General features: G+C 35.2%; 1 protein-coding gene across 1 annotated transcript in view; it reads right to left on the bottom strand.

Annotated features, from left to right (window-relative positions):
• Nucleotides 1-13,948, bottom strand: part of SLC24A2 (solute carrier family 24 member 2) — an 82,975-nt gene that overhangs the window by 14,625 nt on the left and 54,402 nt on the right. The window contains exons 4-5 of the mRNA XM_032214248.1: nucleotides 11,854-11,949; nucleotides 10,952-11,025 (exon numbers count right to left, since the gene is read on the bottom strand). Of these exons, the coding sequence (XP_032070139.1) occupies nucleotides 10,952-11,025; nucleotides 11,854-11,949 (170 nt within the window). The remainder of the gene's footprint in view (nucleotides 1-10,951; nucleotides 11,026-11,853; nucleotides 11,950-13,948) is intronic.

The following is a 13,948-nucleotide window of genomic DNA, read 5'->3' as shown; positions in this document are numbered from 1 at the left end:
GAGCAGGATGGCACAGAGTGACTGACCCAAGGTCACCCAGCTGATTTTAGCTAGAACTCCCTGCCTCCTAATTCCTAGCCCCATGATGGCAACCTATGGAACACATGCTAGAGGTGGCATACAGAGCCCTCTCTCTGCGCATGCGCACCGGCCAGCTGGTCTTTGTGGGCTCTAGAACGCCAGAATATGGCCTGAAAACAGTCCAAAACCAGGTCGTTTTCCAGGCTGTTTCTGGATCTTTTTCAGGCCATTTCCAGGGCCATTTTCTGGCTGTTTTCATCCCAAAAAACAGCCTGAAAATGGCCCCAAAATAGCCTGAAAACAGCCCCAAAATGCCTAAAAACAGGCATGCATATGCCGACCACTGGTCTTCAAGTTTCCGGCACATGCACATGCACACACATTCTCATTTGGACACTTGCTTCTGAAAAGGTTCACCATTACTCTCCTAGCTTGATGCCTTAACCATTAGATAAATTGGCTCTCAAGAATAATACATCCAGTTCATTTAACTGTTATTCATAGGATGTAGTCTCCAAGATCTTTACTCTCTTTGTTACTCTTATCTTCATACTTTCCAGTTCTTCAGCATTCTTCCTATATTGTGATGACCAGAATTAGACACAGTATATCAGGATGGTCTGAGCAGTGCAGTGTAGAGAGGAATTATTACTTCCTACGATTTTGATGCTATAGCTCTATTAATGTAGCCTAAAAAGTCTACATTTTGGCAGCTGTTACCATACAAGGTGCCTTTGGGCAGAATTCCACAATGGCAAGCAGTGATATCAAATCACTTGCTGTCCAGTTACACTTTTGATTCTTAACTATGCCGATGCTTAAGGCATTGCCTTTAGAGTGTTCTGTCTCATGTGTAGTTACTACATAACAATCTAAATCACCTTTTTTTATTGCTGACCTTGATGGAATTTAAGGATGTTCTGAAGCACTGCTTCAATTTTCAGAACCTGGCTAGATTCCTACTAACATCATATATCTATCTATATATCTATATCTATATCTATATCTATATCTATATCTATATCTATATCTATATCTATATCTATATCTATATCTATATCTATATCTATATCTATATCTATATCTATATCTATATCTATATCTATATCTATATCTATATCTATATCTATCTATCTATCTATCTATCTATGTGTGTGTGTTATTTTTTCATTTTCATAACATATAACCACACGTATACTATTACATGGCCAACATCGTATTGTATTATTAAATGTTTACATCAATTCACCTTACCATTAACTCCCCAAAACAATTATTGGCTCTTTTGCTCTCCATACAACATATTTGTACCTTATCCATCACTTTCTTCTCCCTCTCTTCTCTTCCTCCCTACCTCCTTTCTTCCCTATTTTCTTCTCTCCTTCCCCTTCCTCTCTCCTTTCCTCTCTCCTTTCCTCTCCCCTTTCCACTCCTCATCTCTCTCCTTCTCTTGCCCCCTGCCCACTCTCCTATCCCTTACCTCTCTCTACTTCTTATTCCCTTACCTCTCTCTACTTCACACTCTTCATCTCATTTACTTGGTATATTTCAGCTTCTGAGCGAACTCCATTTTATGTTAATGGTACTTATAATTCCTTTTCAATATACATATTTAATTTTAACATATATCTTCCTCCTTTTTTTAAAAGAGAGAACAAAAAAGTATACATATATAGTCATTGTGCTTTTAACACCCCCACCCTGCCTAATTTTGGCCGAGATGTTGACCTGATTACAATTCCCAGCTATTCTCATCATTATATTTATATAATTATACATCTTTACACGCCCCCACTTTGTGATTCTGTCTTTAAATCTGAATAGCTTCCCATTGTAGGTATGTTTCATGTTCCCTCTCCATTTTTCCATACCTTGGTTTAGATTACCCTTAATTGTCTATAAATGGCAATCCTTACTGTTCAATGTTCATTACAATTCCCTTAATCTACTATATAGCATATCAAATGGTACACATCTCACTTTATTTATCATCTTAAAAGTTCTAAATATGTCCATGTTTCATATATTTTAACCCATGCTTAATTGTCCTTCTATTGTCATATTCAATCAATTAGCAACTCAGTTTAATTAGCATGTTTAAAAGTGAATCACAAACTTCTGCTTTACAATCTTCCCATCAGTTTCATATTTCTCCATGTTCCATATGCTTTAACCTTTATTTAATTATCTTTCCATTATCATATTCAATCAGTTAGCAACTCCATTTTACTATCACATTTACGAATAAATTTCTTATGTTACCTTTATATTTTCCCATATAACAATTTCTAGTTGTCTGATTTTTTCCTAGTAAGTCTTTTGTCCCACTTCTCTATTCCTGCCTTTTCCCTTTTCTTTGTTTTGACACATCCACCGTCTTCAATTTTCCCCAAGCCACCGTCAAAAAGATCTTTTATATTTCCCTTTGTTGGGGCATAACCTTCTACTTCAATTTTCCTTATGCCACTGTCAACCTCTAAAACATCATTTGTCTGCTTTTTATTCCCTTTTGTTGGGACACATCCCCCCTTTACATTTTCCCCTACACCACTGCCAAGCCCAGTTGAGTTTTTTGTCTGCTTTTTATTTCCTACCGTTTCTACCCCTTCATTGACTCTCCCCCCTTCTTTCTTCCCTTCTTTTTTAGATACCTACTTTTCTGAATTCAAATTCTATTTAGGCTTGATTTTAATGATTTATGCATATTTTTTATAATTTCACATAGTTCTTCAAATTCCCACCTTTCCATAATGTCCAGTCCCAAAGTTACAGTTAGTTATACAGTTCTTATTTCAGAGTTCTAGTCCACCTTAAATTTATCTACTTCAGTTGCTGTGGGGAAGAGCGATGGGAGCCATCTTGGTCTTTTGTTCTTCCTTAATGTCCAGTTCAAAAATTGCATTTAGTTATATAAATTTTATTTTGAGGTTCTGGTCCACCTTAAATTTAGTAAATTCAACTACTGGGAAAACAGAAGAGGAGCTGGAGCCATCTTGATCTTTTGCAGACAAAAAAGAAAAAAAGACTTCATATTTCCCAATTCTTGGTTTTGTTATTATTTTTTTCTTTGGTATTTTCTACCTCCCGTTAATTAAAATAGCTCAAAATATATTAATTGGAACAAGCTTGCATACAGCCAAACTCAGGTATGTTTTTCTTCCCTCCTGCTTTTCCAAGTTCTGATTTATGGCAGTTGGTTAATTAAAATTTCCCACACAGGCAAGATTAGGTTATCAGTTGTAAGTGAGGAGATAGTGCTTTTTTCTTGATCTTTCTCCTTTATTGCATTCCATCTCTCGTTAATTGGAGTTGCTTAAAATATGTTAGGTAAAAGACACTCAGACGAAGCAAATCTTCACGCTCCTAGACTCCTTTAAAAACACAATCTTTTCATATTTCCCAATTCTTTAAACCGAATTTAAAGTTAGTGTTTGAGTGGGTTTGTCACTTCTGTGCTTTCTCCCTTTCTGTCCAGATTGTTTCAAACAAATGGCTTTTGGGGGGGGGGCTAGAGTTTCAACCCTCCATTTTCCTTTTCTTTCTTCCTTTCTTTTGCAAAAGTCCTGATCTTTCCATCAATATTATTTGTGCTCTCAAGATTCTTTGCCTTTTCCAAATTTTGATTTATGACTGTGAGTTAGATAAATTTTCTTACCAGTCTTTCATCTCATCCTCACACTCCTGTTGAGTTGCTTTGGCTGGAAGCCAGCTTCTTGTGCAGCCATGTTGCCATGCTGCTGCCCCTTACTCCAATTCAGGGGACAAATCTCTGATCTGTGAGGGACCTGTTGCCTCCCACTGGGTCTGATGAGACACTGCCCCTTCTCCCCCTCCTCCAGGAGGGTTCTGATATAAAAAGATCTCAGAATTGGTTTGTCAGACAGGGTTCATGTGATACTCTACAGAGATCACATCCCCCATGTCTGTCCAGCTGGAGAACTTCCAGTCGACTCCCCAGTTCCTAACTAATGTCTTGAGTTGCAATAAAATAGAAAGTTGATCTTATTAGGAAGATTACTGAAAAACCATGACACAAGTTAGTTATTTGAGACAAACTCTCAATGCTAAAATAAATTGTCAGGAATCTGTGGGGCCTGAATAATTATCCAACATCTGCAAGAGAAATGGGCTTGTCAGTTTGTTCATATGGTGATCATTCCAGGCAATGATTTCTTGTGATGGTTTGGTAAAATTAACATCAATGGTAATAGATAATCAGGTTGTTGGCCAGAGGGACACATAAATCACTTTGTAGCTGGAATTTCATAATAATTTTAGTAGAAATATTTTTATAGAAAGGAAATGTATTCAGAAGCCAAAGCCAAGTAGAATTAAATAATCAAGAGGCGTCAATCTGAAGAATGCTACAAGTAATTCCTTGACTTACAACTGTTTGCTTAATGATAACTCAAATTAACAACGGCCTCCAAAAAAGTCAGTTACAATCTAAATTCAAATTTTGAACTGTCCATGTAATTATGTGATTGCAATTCAGATCCTTGTGTGAATCATCCAAGTGTGAATGTGGACAATGAATCTTCAATGATACGTTCAGTGACCACTTCATGGCCTTGTAAGCTATAAAAAGATTGTCAATCTATGTAGTTTGGTGCTATGTAGCCCCCCCCCCAAATTCAATAACATCCTTGCTTTGCAGATGATTTTCTCTGGCTCCACTAACAAATCTTCAAACTGCTCGTTTCTAATTTGTAGACAAACAAAAATGCCTTCCTTAATCTTTCACAAAAATTTTCATCAGTCTGAGTTTTATGTGAAGTGAGGGCAAAAATATCTTTGTCAGGTCAGCAAGTCATTCATGTGCCACATTTTTCTGTTCTGGAACCAAATTCTTTCAAAGTGGCCATTTCTTTTTAATGTAATCTGGCTCTCTTGCACAGCTGTCCCATTCACATATGTAACAACAGCACTTGGTATCAAAGCTACATTCCAACCAGCAGTCATTGTTTTTAGATCTCATAGATTGTACTTGCTGTACTGGATGTGCTTCAACAAGAGATCCAAATTTTTGTATGCTTCTTTCATGTGTGCAGCAAAGCCAACAGGTACCAAAGGATGAACACCGCCATTGTGTAAAAACACTTTCTATAAAATGGTATGTGATAGGTTATATTATAGGTTATTTTAATGATTAACCGCTAAATATTTATAAGAAACATCCATAGTGTTCAGGAAATAAAATCTTTTGTTGTCCAGTGTTTCTAAAAAAAATGCCATTGGTTAAATTGGATTTACACTTATAACCTTGTATTTTATTTTACAACCACACGACTCAACTTATGACCATGGTGACTTTACTTGCAGCCATAGTATCTATGGTTATAAAATTGGATTTGGTCATATGATGATTCAATTTATTTACCTCAATGACTTATGACAAAAATTCTAGTCCCAATTGTGAACATATATTGAGGACTAAGTATTTGAAAGCCAAGGCTGGTTATGAGGAAATCATTTATTTTCAGGCCAGACAAATCATTATGTAAATATCAAAGAGGTGAGGGAAAGGCTGAGGGAAGTAATCCAAGAATCTTTGGAGGGGGAAACAAAGATAAGAGAGATAGAAGATAGGAAAAGGCAAGGATTGATGTATTGATTCCTATGTCCTGCTGCACATATATGTATGTTTGTATGTGGTGTGACATTTCTTGTTTACATTAGAATAATGTATCTGACTATTTTGCAGCCTCTGATGTTTCTGCTGTTGCTAAATACAGATCAACTTATAAAGGAGAATATTTGTAGCTCAGGGTTGAAATGAGGGGTCCTCAATGCTCCCTCTGAGCTTGGTTGTTTTCTTGTAGCTCTTTCATTACACAAACTAGATAATATCCTCAGTACTCAAAGTACTGATATACCTGCAAGAAAACAAGCACGCTCAGAGAGCTTCAGGAATCCCACAGATTGACTTTCTAGAGAATAAATATCAAGAGCCATGTGAAGACTGATATTGTGGTGCTCTTGAACATCTACTCTTGATCACAGTAATGTATATACAGCAATAATGTCAAGGATCTCACATTCTCAGATTAGTTCTAATTTTAGTTGTGTGCAATTATAGGCAGCAGACTTTGCTTTGCCATGTTGAGGACTGGTAACCCAGCAACAGGGCAAGTCATCAATAAAAAACTTTTTATTTGTCTAGAGTGTAAGGACATTTGTAGTGGAATGTCTAAAGAAGAACATCTTGCTCCTAGCATTCCTCAGATAATGGCATAACTGACATATTATTTTGCTCACAGAGCAAATGGTATTGAAAATTGACAGTGATGATGAGAACAATGCAGGAAAGAGGTGCTAATGTAGCTCTGGAACTTAAACATAAAGTCTGTTGCGCACTTTGATAGATTATGGATTAACATGTCTAGTGCACTTCAGAACAGGGAACTTGTGGAGAGGAGAGCTGACGTCACGACGTCACGACGTGTAATCTTGGTGCTCCGAGATCACAGTCGAATTTCTGCTGCTGGACGGTCCATTTGGACCTAAACAGTACCGCAGAGATGGTGATTGAGAAGGGCACCTCCTGCTGATCTCAGGGACACCACAAAGTCCCTGAAAGATCCAGGAATAGCCCTTTTTTTCCGGCAACAGAAATGCAGCTAATGAAGCTGCTGAAGTTGGGACAGTTCCGGAACAGGAAGAAAGCGGAAAGAAAAAGTGTATCGATTTGGTGAGGAAATTTTATTATTAGAGGAAGAGACTACCCAAGAAAAAAATTTAAGTTAAGAATGAAAACAGAAGACAGAAGGTGGTGAGATTGATCTGCATTGAACTTAGTGTGTTATCCAATTTCTAATTTTTTTTCATGGATGGAACTTTTGCAAGGGCTCCCTATTTTTTAAACTGAATGGATTAATTCTTTCTTCTTCTTTTTTCACTTTTGCTTATACCTATGGATTATAGCAATAACAATAGCAGTTAGTCTTATATACTGCTTCATAGGGCTTTCAGCCCTCTCTAAGCGGTTTACAGAGTCAACATATTGCCCCCAACAACAATCCGGGTCCTCATTTTACCCACCTCGGAAGGATGGAAGGCTGAGTCAACCCTGAGCCGGTGAGATTTGAACAGCCGAACTGCTGAACTGCAGTCAGCTGAAGTAGCCTGCAGTGCTGCATTTAACCACTGTGCCACCTCGGCTCTTCGATTAAAATTCCCCCCTTTTTTATAATGCTTCATTTGATTGATTGGATTATTTTTGATCTCCATTTAAGGTTTATTTTTTAAGCTTGGAATATAAAGAAGATAATAAGAAGGATTATAAAGAGGGCTGTAACAACAGGAGGAAAAGCAGTTACACTGCCACTTATTCTTAGTTCTCTTTGGTCACTTGAGATTCAAGGTTCTTTCAGTTTGTTTACTGACAGTGACAGTAGGAAGAGCACAAGTTGTTTATACAGGTGCCTTTTGGAAATTCTATCACTAGCTATTGGAGGGAAGACAACATTTTGACTTGAAAGATAATAAATGATCCTGTTTGAAGTTTATTAAAATAGCCTTGAACCCTATAGTGGCAGTGCCTGCAAAATTGAAAGAATGGCTCAGCAGGAAAAAGAAACAGTAACATTGCAAATGATTATGTTTGAAATTCAAAATCTATTAGTTGTGACAGAGAGAATTGAAAAGAGATTGGAGAATATGGAATACAAAACAGAAAAATCTGATGGAGAAACTGATGATGTTTACCAAATGAAGAAAGTGGAGGACAGAGTTCAAAAGACGGAAGAAAAAAATGAGCAAAGAGATAAGAAAACTGTGGATACTGACAACAAAGTGAGCGTGGTTGGTAATGGCAAGAGCGAAATATGGAAAGGGGAGATAGATGGATTGGAACAGGGAACTTGTTCTGTTAATTATTTCTAGGGGTTTGATTGCCGTTTTATCCTCGTAAGCTGCCTGGAGTCACTAAGAGTGGCTTGAATTACCATATAAATTTTCTTAATAAATAAGTAAGTGTAAATGGTGAAAAGATAGGGTCAAAGATGAATGGCTTATTAATGATTGTAGATTGAATATAAAAATAACTAGTCCAAAAAAATACTAAGGTGGCCTTGGTCAAATGGACAGCATTAATAAAGATGAAGTTACAAAACAATGATATGAAGTGTGAATAGATCAAGGGGAAAGAGCCAGTTAAGTCCAGTGGATAAGGTACCAGGCTGGAAACAGGAGACTGTGAGTTCTAGTTCTGCCTTAGGTATGAAAGCCAGCTAGGTGACTTTGGACACATTTTTCTCTTAGGCCATAACATCAGACTTGGGCAACAAGCTGATCAGTCAATTCCTGTCACAACCAATGGATCAACACTTGGTTGATTTAAAAAAGGAGCAGATTTTGCACTCACAGGAAAATACTTAGAACAATAACAGCAACAAAAAAGAATGTTTCAAGAGCTAGAGGAAGACTGAGAAAATTTTGAGTTAATGAAATTGATGACATCCTCAAAACAGAGTTGATGAGATTCTTGTAGTTGATAGGAACCTCAAAGAGAAAGTTGTAAAATGTTTAAGGGCAATATATTGATGAGGATGTGACATAAATAAAGTTGGTTTGCATGAACGGAATGATATAGCGTCAGTGGAAACTGAATTTAATTAGATTTTACTTTTTTATAGTTTCCTATCTTTAATTTATTTTGCTTATTCCTTATCACTCAATACTGCATAAAGATACTTATCCAGAAAGGATACAAAATTGTTAAGTATATATACTTATATATATGCATCAGTGGTGGGTTTCAAAATTTATTAGAACCTCTTCTGTAGTTGTGGCCTGCTTTGTGGGAGTGGCTTCCAGCCATGTGACCAGGTGGGAGTGGCTTGCTGGCCATGTGACCAGGTGGAAGTGGATTGGCAGTCATGTGACTGGGTGGGCATGGCTAACTTGTAAAATGTGGTAAAACTCACTTAACAATGTTCTTGTTTAGCAACCAAAATGTTGGCTCACAAACTCTGGCATTTGAAGCACGCAAGTCTTAAAGCTGTCAAGTTACAAGACCCTTGCACCACTAACCCTTTAGAAAAAAAACCCCAGGGGTATTCAAACTTGACAGCTTTAAGACTTGTGGACTTCAACTCCCAGAATTCCTCCTCTAGTCATGTTGCTCAGGAACTCTGGCACTGAAGTGTGCAAGTCTTAAAGCTGTCAAGTTACAAGACCCTTGCACCCCTAACCCTTTAGAAAAAAAACCCCAGGGGTGTTCAAACTTGACAGCTTTAAGACTTGTGGACTTCAACTCCCAGAATTCCTCCTCTCGCTCTTCATCTTGATGATGTGCAGACGGGCGGGGGAAGGCATCTGGTACCGGTTCTAAACATCACTGTAGATTTGTGGAACCTCTTCTATAGAAGAGGCTAGGACTGGCAGGGACCCATCCCTAATATGCATGTATGCATGATTGCATCTCTTTCTGGATGTTGAAAGAAAGTCTCTCAAATAATCTGTTCCATCTAGGAATATCAAGAAAGATAATTGAGTTTTTCCAATGATACAGTAATTTTAAACCTTCATGCTATGTTTCATTTTGTATACTCCTATGCCCCCTAAAAATGAGTAAAAGCTATCCTCAATATTGTAAGTCAATTAAATATCCCAATTTCCTATCCTAAAAAATCACTCAAGCACAATGTATTTTTGCTGATTAGGAAGCAGGGGAACCTAATTGCACATTGTATTCCCCCCCCCCTCTCCTACTCACTCTCTCACTCTCTCTCTCACACACACACAGTTTTCTCATTAAAAACTGGTTAAAATTTAAATATGTAAAAATGTAATAAAATATATTTTGTTCTCAATATGCTTTAAAAAAATTAGATTACATTGAAGTAATTTTGTTACTTTAACTGTCACTATCAGCTATTTTAAAAGTTATTTAGAATTCACTCTTTTTAGAAATCTTTATAATAGAAAGTCATCTTTATTAAGGCAAATCAGTTTGAATGCTTCTTTCAGTCGCAAGCAAAATAATTTTCATGGACACCAACATACATTCTCTCCACAAATAAAGTTCAATATATTTATAGTACATCTATTGCAAATTCCAAGATCAAGAATATTGCACAATTTTAGTGATCTCAAGCATAATACCATGATATTTCACTGTTTTTGTATGATATACTTTAATTTTGGGCTCCAAAAACTGAAATATTAAGTTATATATTTTGCAATCCTATGAGATTTGATTGATTTAGTTGTGAGTGTCATGTTTGTTATTATCTTCTGCCATCTCCTATTACTTAATTAAAAATATTTTTTTCCAAATAATATGATGATCATTAAATTGATATCATCAGGAATGAAAAGGAAAAAGATTAATAATATATTGATTCACATTCTTTCCTAGTCTTTAAATTTCTTATCACTTTGAAGTGGTAGAGTAAATCAAAAGACAGGCTTAGAAGGAAACATTTTATGTAGTACATTTGATGCATGGCAACACATCACTTGCCATGTATCAGCAAAGCGATAGTTCAACAGATTTTTTTAAAGTTTATATATTGCAAAAGGGTATAGCTTCCAATAAACTTGGTTTGTAAAGATGCTGTATATTATCTCCATATAGCTCTCAGGGATATATTTCCATTAAATTTGCATTGAAAGCATTGGTTTTCAATCCTCAAGTTGCAAATATTTTTGGATTAAAATGCCCTTTATCCTTGATCATTGCCCATGCTATTTGTGAACAATGTAGCTGAACAGAATAATATGTGAGAACCAAAGACACTGGATTCCATAATGTAACTTTGCATTGTTGGGAATTGTAATGCCAAAAACTGACCTCAAATTCCAAAAATAAAAGAATCTCTCTATGGTTCACAATACAAATAGGTTTCATTTTTCAGATTGTGATAATTCTAGGATAACATAGAATTAAGCACAGGGAGAAAAGCAAGAATGAAAAAAATGATACCTCTTCTGCACCAACAGCACTTCCATTTTGCACTGGTTCATCATTGGGTGGTGTCACTTCCACTTCAATTTTTTCTGAAGTATAAACAGAAGAAAGAAATGTAAAACTGAAGACCAATCAGTCTTTTATTCAATTTATAAATCACCCAACTCCATATTGACTCTGGGCTAATTTGGATTATGCCCATGCGTTACTTTGACTGAACAACTGAATGCAAGTATCTTATTTTTTGTAGTAAGTTCCAGTTAAAATGCAGAGAACTAAATACCCTATATATGAAAGACAAACTGAAATGTTGACATGGGTTGAAATAGCTGTCTTATACTAAGTGTCATTATTCTGAAGAACTGGTTTAAGTAACCTTATTGGGAAATGTAGGTTTAACATATAATTTGTTTTACCTGTTCAGTGAAAAAAAAAGATCATTCAAGCCTTTTTCCTCAGGAGTCAGTTATAACAATAATTGCATTTTAATTGAGTACAAATTAAATTGGATAAACAAGTGGTGAACTGCAAGTAAGGCAATCTACATTGTGACAAAATGGAAACACATTGGCAACTGCAACTCCTGTAGTAATGATGTTACATGAGTTGAGTATCTGATACCTATGCAGATGCATTTTGCAATAATTAAAGCTTCCAAATACTTTTCAAGAGCAGCATAGAGGGTGTTATAATATATACTAGTCATATTATTGACCTAAAGTAAGTTTAGTTGCTTTCAGATGTATATCACAATGATACACATATACACAACTTTGCAATATATTGTAAAGGTTCCAGAGGAATTTTCCAATAAATTAACATATCAAAAAAGCATTTTAGGAGGACAGCCATGTTAACCTATGGTAATGAAATAAATATCTGTTTTGAAGGAAACAAAGCTGATCTCTTATACTTACCAGCATTTTTGGCTCTTCCGTTCCGTTGTTCACCATCTATTTCTGGGGATTTTTTGGCCATCTTATGAAGAATAGATGCCCTTTCTTTGAACTTTCCTACAAAATATACACATCTTTGTTAAAGCATAGTTATTTCTCAGCCACTGCTTCACTTTTTATGCATTTAGTGGTAGCATGTCACTCTGGATTCTGCTAAGTTGGTCTGCTCCCTACTCCAAACTTTTCCCAGCAGAAATAATAAGTATTTCATTTCAAAATATGACATAGATTTAAGCTTTCCTATTATCCTAAACTAGATGGGTAGTTCAAACATAATGGTAGAAAATAAGTACTGAATAATAGCTACCAATCTTAGTATTTGTAAGGGAAGGCAAAAGAGAGACATTGCTTTGGTTCTCTTTTTTTACATGCCTATGTTACAGATTACTTATATGAAAATCTCTTATTTTCATATTAATCTAGAAAAAAATAATGGTTTATTACATCAGAAGCAATAAAGCATTGAACAGGAGATGATAAGTATATACCTGAAAGCTTAGATACCTCATTATGAAATAACAATATTTAAGAAGTGTAATAGTCACCAATACAATTGATTTTTCCCCAGGTAGGACACTGGCACATATATCCTTTCAAAAGAATTGCTATTATGAATAGAATTAACATTTCAGAGATATTTCAGAGTTATTATTACAGTTTTTCACAGAACAATATATTTAGTTTAGCTAACACAATTTGAAAATATCATCATTTAAATAAAAGTAATGCAAAAAGATACACAATATTTCACAGGGTACACAAATATTACACTTCAAGAAAAGAAAGGCTATTTAAATAGTTATTTCAAAGAAAAATGCTGAAGACAGAAATAAGTAGTCTGGTCATTCCTTTTATTTAACGTATAAATGGAAAAATCAAATCTAAAATAATAGCATCAAATTCTCAAATAACATACATTTGCATTTGAATAAAAAATCAGTAGTGAAGAATGCAGAAAGCAAAAATGTAAATTTTCTCTCCTGGAACTTGAACAATCTCATTATGTGGTTTCCTTTATAATGGTGCAATACTGCAGGTACTGCTCCTGCTGTCATTAGAGCTGATGTATACATTGTTGCTGAGTGATAGCGGCAGACTGTCATACTTCCAAAAATGATATGATAGCACACGTAATTCCATGTTAACCTTTCAGACATAGTAGAGGACTAGGAGAACTAGGAAAATACAAAATAAGGTGGAATTTATCTGAGATTAATAAGTTTATCCCTTGAAGAATTTGTCAGGAAATCAAATATCTTTGCTTCCTTCATCTGGTTCAATCATTGTTTGTTCAAATAGCTATCAGTCCTGTTAACATTAGAATATCATAACTATCAAGCAAAATTTTGTTAAAAGAGTGAAATGTTGACTGAAATATTTAATCTTAGATTTGTCAAATATAAGTGTTCTTTTTAAAAAATGGAGTATAAAAGCAAAAGTTACCTTATGGTAAGATGGGCAGCAAATAAATTTTATAAATAAATAAATAAAAGAGCAGCCTACCATTTTTTCAATTATTCGTAGGCTTATTTAAGCAATGTACCTTAATTTTTTTTCTTTAAAATACTTCACATAAAATAATTATGATCATTTGAAAAGATGCTATATTATCAAGGAGAAATAAATTCTAAAAAAACCCAAAAAACAACCAGAGACATTTGAAGAAAATTGTAAGAATGCCAAAAATAGCAACATACATGTGGTGTCAACACGATGCAAATATGAATGATGCAAATATGCATCATTGTGTGAATAAGTTGGAATGTGTATTTGCTCCCTATTGCTCCTTCAGAAAAACAATAGTTAAATAGAAATATTTCAGAAATGATGCTACATTTCAAGGAAGAAATTATTCTGTAGCACTGCTACTGTCATTTCCTGTTTTAAACCTACTAAAGCACTAAAACACATTTCATTATATGAGACAAGGAATACTTTTTAAGTTAAATGACTATGGATTCATTAAAAAAAAGAGTTGAATTTCACACTGCATTCACCAAGAAACATTTGTTAAACACACACTTATCTGGTTCATAGAGGAAAGATTTACATGATT

Source organism: Thamnophis elegans, chromosome 3 (genome assembly GCF_009769535.1).
Source record: "Thamnophis elegans isolate rThaEle1 chromosome 3, rThaEle1.pri, whole genome shotgun sequence".
In the NCBI taxonomy this organism is placed as follows: domain Eukaryota; kingdom Metazoa; phylum Chordata; class Lepidosauria; order Squamata; family Colubridae; genus Thamnophis; species Thamnophis elegans.
This window is presented reverse-complemented; position numbering and strand designations above follow the sequence as displayed.